The following is a 6,066-nucleotide window of genomic DNA, read 5'->3' as shown; positions in this document are numbered from 1 at the left end:
TACCCAGGACTCCATCCTGCATATCCTTTGTCCTTCATTCAAGGTCTTACCCACTTATTTCCAAGACGTTCAGTTTATGCCCTACAGGCCCAGCGAGCCATTCTGCTCACACAACAGACTTCTGACTGGCAAAATGCAGCTTGCACAATCCTTCTGCGTGGTGACAAATCTTGCAAATGAGGCAACCCACATCACCTCTTGGACCTTGCCGTGACCATATGTGAAAGCCAACTCTGGGTAACAGGCAACTGTTGGCCCCACTCCGACGTCAGTAGACCATTCCCTCGATGAGCCACAGCCAAGACAAGACCTAGCTGAAACATTCAATGAAATTTATTGAAGAGAAAATGTACTGCAACCATTAAAGACAGGGAATGACAACAGAGAGAGGAACGTCTAACCGTCACTAGAACCCATAGGTCACGGCCCTCCTCCTCTCAGGGACCTCTGCGTCCCCCACCACCACAGTCCTCCTGCCATAGTCTCTGACATACACGGGCGGGGCGCCCTTCTTCCACTTGGAACTGCTCACCCGTAGCTGGGGCGGCCTCCCACGCCTCGGCCTCGCGGATGAGCCGCAGCATCCCCAGGAAGCCGGGTGGTCTCCTCTCCAGCCGCATCCTCTTCAGCTTGCTCTGGAGCATCTCGTTGGAGCGAGCCCGCATCAGCACCTGCCTGGCGCGAACCTGGTCCGCGATGGTGGGATGGATGGCCCCCTTCTCCACGGCCGACTGCAGCAGGCCTTCCAGGCGCATCACGTAGGCAAACAGAGTCTCCTGGGGCCGCTGGGCGCACGTCAGGAACTTCAGCCGTGCGGTCACGCAGGGATCCTTGTCTCCGAACACCTGGACCATTGCGGCCAGGCAATCCTGCGCAAGCATGTTGGGATTTTCTGCCAGGAGGCCGCACATGAACTCGAGCGCGAGGCCCCCCAAGCTTTCCATCAGCCACCGCCTCCTCTCCCCTTCTGGCACGTGGCGCCACATGAACAGCATGTCGTTGGCGTGCTCCAGCCAGACCTCAAAGGACTCTTGGTCTGGATCTTCCATCCCGGAGAAGGTTCTCAGTTCCCCGTAGGCCGCGTCTTCTGGCACAGGCTGCCAAGCCTGGCCCCACTGCTGGATCCAGGATCCTCCCTCATCTACGGCTCCTGCAGCTCCTTCCTCCCCTGTAGTGCCCGCCTCCCCTGCTGCTCCTGCCATACTCACAGATCCCAGCACACCTGCAATTCCTGTGTCACCTGCGGCTCCCTCCTCATCAGACACTGCTCCTTCATCTTCTGTTCCTGCCACACCGGCAGCTCCTGTCACACCTACAGCTCCTGCCTCACCTTCTGCTCCTGCCACACCTACAGCTCCCTCTTCATCGAGTACTCCTCCATCTTCTCCTACCATACTGACAGCTCCTACCACATCTGCATCTCCTTCATCTAACACTATCCCTTCATTTTCAGTTCCTGCCTCACCTACAGCTCCTTCCACACCTGCAGCTTTTTCCTCACTTTCATGTCCTTTATCACCAGCAGCCCCCACCTCACATGTAGCTTCTTCCTTACCTTTACACCCTTCCTCACCTGCAGCTCCCATCTCACCTGCTGCTCTCGCCTCACTTGCAACTCCCACTTCACCTATGGCTTCTTCCTCACCTGCAACTCCTGCCTCACCTGCCCCTCCCCCCTCACCTGCAGCTCCTGCCTCACCTGCAGCTCCTGCCTCACCTATAGCTCCTTCCTGACCTTCACACCCTTCCTTACTTGCAGCTCCTGTGACATCTGCAGCCCTTTCTTTACCTACAGCTCCTGCCTCACCTGCCTGGCCAGACCTTGCTTGCCTCTGGTGCTGGGCAGGGAAATTGGGTCTATCCTGTGACTCTAAATCAGGAGCCTGGGGCAGAAAGACCACAGGCCAGGGTCCTCCCTTGCCTGCTGTTTGTCGGGGAATCAAACTTCGGTTTAAATACTGAGCAAACTCCACTAAGGCGACCCTGGATCTGAGCTCCTTTCTGAACACTTTGCCCAGCACTTGGTATCTGCCCAGGGGCCACAGGGCAGTCTTCGCGGCATTCTGGAATTCCTCTTCCTCACAGTCATCCGGGATGAGCAGGAAATGGTGCGTGCTCTCACTTGCACCACTCATGCAGCATTGCCAGTGCCATCATGAATACCTGGCGGGGGAGGGAGCCCGATTGGACAGGGATGCGCACACTGCCACAGCCTCTGCAGTGGTGGCCTGTGGGTGCAAAGAGGATAGAGGGACATTGGTGCCAGACAGCCCACCCTACCACCCCCCACAGCGACCTGGATCTCCTCCCTGGCCAGTTAACACGCTCCATGCCCTGGCTTAGAACCCCCACCATGCACCCCTCACCTCTGCAGTGAGGAGACCTCCTTTTGCCTTGGCCAACACACCTGATCTGGCCTACGTCCATGATCTGGCCACTGCAGCCAGAACCCCACCCACCATCATCTGCAACCCTGCAGCCAGGAACCCTCCCTTCCTGATCCCCGCAGCCGGGAGCCATCCCATCCACTCTTACTTAGCACCTGATCCAGAGTGACCCTGGTCTGCCCAAACAACCTTGAAACCAGCCCCTCACCCTCCACATCCTGAGTCAGAGCCCCACCCTCTCCCACCAGCACCTGCCCCTCTGCAGCTGGAGCCTCCCTCCGCAGCCAGGAGCCCTTCCCAGGTCCCATCCGAGTAAAGGCCTCGGTCTCCTGCTCACTGTCTCTGACTCTGCAGGCGCTGCCTGGTGTGAAAACACTGCCTGCGGGCTGCGGGGGGACTCTGGGGCCCACTTCAAAGCCCTGGAGTGAGAGAATCACAAGAACACACCTCAGCTCTGCAGTCCGGAGCTGCACAGTCCAAAGGGTCTCCCAAGTCCTCGGTGCTAAGGCCACGTGGGCTTCCCGGTACTCCCAGAAGCCCCAAGTAGATGAAGGAGAAAGATCTCAGCATCTCTGTGTGGGGCAAACGTATGGATCAGGAGATCATGGGAGGAGGCATCAGTGTTGCCATGGCAATAAGACCTGCTTGGTATGACAAAGCTTCCAAAAGCAACAGGTATACCTATTGGCCGTCCAGCTACAAAATGGGAGTCCATGGGTGCCTCAGCCAGTTAAGCATCTGCCTTCAGGTCAGGTCATGGTCCCAGAGTCCTAGGATAGAGTCCCACATCAGGCTCCCTGCTCAGCAGGGAGTCTAGTCTGCTTCTGCCCCTTCCCCTGCTTGTGCATTCCATCTCCCTAATTCTCTTTCAAATAAATAAAATATTTTTTTTAAAAAGAGAGTCCATGGTTAGCTGGGTGCCAATGTCCCTAGTGCGACTCTACATTCACAAGTCAACCCCATCATGCCGGAAATGTCAGTATCTGACACAGGATAGCTGTTCCTAACTCAAAGGCCTAATTACAACTGCTTATGTTGCAAAACCAGCCCTCATTTCTTGGGAAGGTGCTGCAGTGGAGATTGTGAGGTTTGGGATCAAGCAAAGTTGGATTCACCTAGCAGCTGGATGGCCTTGCACAAATTACTGAGCATTTCTGTCCATAATCTGTAAATTGGATTATAAACACTCTTCTTGCAGCATAGTCATGGAGCTTTACCTCCCACTGGACACATGGTAAACTTTCAGTAATGGCCACAAGGACACAGGAATAAGAAGGATGTGATGAGGCAAGCATTGGTGTGAGAGTTGGAGGCTGGTTGTCGCAGCTAGCTCAGTGGTTCCAAGTCTGAGCCCGGAGGAAAAAGGGTAATATTGGAACTGTTTTCCTGAGAAACACAAAAATTGATTAAGGTGACAGAGTGTGACTCTCTGCTTTTACAGACACCTCCCACTCTCCCACCCCGCCTCTACTAGAAACATTAATTTGATATATTACTTATCTATGTATTTTTTAAAGACCTATTGGGAGAATCCAGATTGGGACAACTAGATATTGGGACAACTAGATAGATATGCATTTGGGGTTTCTACAGATTTCACTCTGTCTATACAGGCCCCATAGTCATGACCAGATCTTTATCCCAGCAATTATTTAAGTCCATGACTAGCCCAGTCCTCTCAGTTCCAAGCCAATTCTCACAGGGAGGATAATAGCCACTGGTATGTGTTTGTCTTTCTCCAGAATTTAGTTAGTTTAGACCTTATTACATCCAAAACTCTCAAGAATCCTTTAAAAATGTGTAACTTTCTTTTAATATCTGATTTTTTGTAGTTGTTACAGTGGGATTAATGATCTGTCATGATCTACATTCTAACCAGAAGCCAGAACAAGCTTATTCCAGACCGTGAAAAAGGTACTTACTGCTCTTGAGACATTTTATTTTTATTTTTTAAAATATTTTATTTATTCTTGAGAGACACAGAGAGAGGCAGAGACACAGGCAGAGGGAGAAGCAGGCTCCATGCAGGGAGCCCGATGCAGGACTCAATCCTGGGTCTCCAGGATCACACCCTGGGCCGAAGGCAGATACTCAACCGCTGAGCCACCCAGGTGTCCCTTTTGAGACATTTTATTTATTTTTTTTTTCTAATTTATTTTTTTATTGGTGTTCAATTTACTAACATACAGAATAACACCCAGTGCCCGTCACCCATTCACTCCCACCCCCCGCCCTCCTCCCCTTCTACCACCCCTAGTTCGTTTCCCAGAGTTAGCAGTCTTTATGTTCTGTCTCCCTTTCTGATATTTCCCACACATTTCTTCTCCCTTCCCTTATTTTCCCTTTCACTATTATTTATATTCCCCAAATGAATGAGAACATATAATGTTTGTCCTTCTCTGACTGACTTACTTCACTCAGCATAATACCCTCCAGTTCCATCCACGTTGAAGCAAATGGTGGGTATTTGTCATTTCTAATAGCTGAGTAATATTCCATTGTATACATCCTTTTGAGACATTTTAACTAGTATCTCTTCTAACACTAGAACTACTTAAGATAGTTGGGGTATCCAGCATGCATGACTTTTTGACACAGAGGGAAGGTGATCTTAATGGATATATAATATACCTGAGGTCCATTTCTGTTGAACTAAGAGTATTAGCAATAGGAGCTTCCTTTTGCTCCCTAGCTATGCTACTAACAGGTAGACATAAATATGCACCAGATTTATCAATGGAAAAAATATCCATTGACAATTTTTCTGAGATTCATATTAATTTATCACTTAGATGAATGTTAAAAGTCTTCCTTTTTCCATCCCACCCTTCTTATTCTCAGCCTTCTCAATTTTTTATGTAGAATGATAGAACAATGACACATTGTAAAGCCAGACTTGGGAACCTGATGTTAGTTCACTATACAAGGTGAAATTGAGTGTTCAATTAACAAATGACTGCTTTCTCTTAAAGCAAAAAGGAATTTTGTATCCATATTTATTATCTTAATTGTTCATGGTATTTCTATCAGTCTCTCCTGGATATACTGCATGATTGACCAGCATTACTGCAAGGTACTTATATTCACAAAAAAAGATTTTGTGTTCTGTCCTAGGATCATTTGGGGGAATGTTCTGTGGTGCCATCACAGCTTACATGGAATGCTTTGAGATTGAATATGGGGAAAAATAACAAAAACAACAGAAAGGAATAGGAAACACAGTGGATAGCAATATAATAACAAGAATAAGTAGATGGTGGGAGCTCAGTATAGTGATATGTATACTCACAGATTACACATGCCAAATAGTACATATAAGCTTCCTAGAGCTAGGAATTCACAACACCAGCCTCCCAAGAGGAAATGCCTCATGACTGTCCTTTGGGGGTATAAGAAGGCAGCTCATTTTGGTGCTGATGTTGCCTCTGTTGAGACTACTGACAAAAGTGCAGCTCCCCCTGGCTGAGTAAGGCAGAGACATTCCTCCAGACCCCAGACTGCCCTAAGAACATCTGCCATTGTCCCCCACTGGCAGCTACCATTAGCACATAGAGTGTGCTGCCTAGAGAACAGAAGAATTAAAACCCTTTCTTTCCCTTTCTTGATAGTGTTCTTTAATGCACAGAATAAAGTTTGATTAAGTCCAGTTTATCTATTTTTTCCTTGGTTGCTTGTGCTT

At 49.3% G+C, this 6,066-nt stretch overlaps 1 protein-coding gene across 1 annotated transcript; it reads right to left on the bottom strand.

The window, feature by feature from the left end:
* Nucleotides 1–437: 437 nt before the first annotated feature.
* LOC112668557 (paraneoplastic antigen Ma6E-like) lies at nt 438–1,394 on the bottom strand. The gene has a single exon (XM_049107843.1). It carries the CDS (start codon nt 1,392–1,394, stop codon nt 438–440), a length of 957 nt encoding a protein of 318 aa, XP_048963800.1.
* Nucleotides 1,395–6,066: the final 4,672 nt, after the last annotated feature.

The sequence above is a fragment of the Canis lupus genome, chromosome X (genome assembly GCF_003254725.2).
Source record: "Canis lupus dingo isolate Sandy chromosome X, ASM325472v2, whole genome shotgun sequence".
In the NCBI taxonomy this organism is placed as follows: Eukaryota; Metazoa; Chordata; class Mammalia; order Carnivora; family Canidae; genus Canis; species Canis lupus.
The sequence above is the reverse complement of the archived record's forward strand: the minus strand, read 5'-3'. Positions and strand labels throughout refer to the sequence as shown.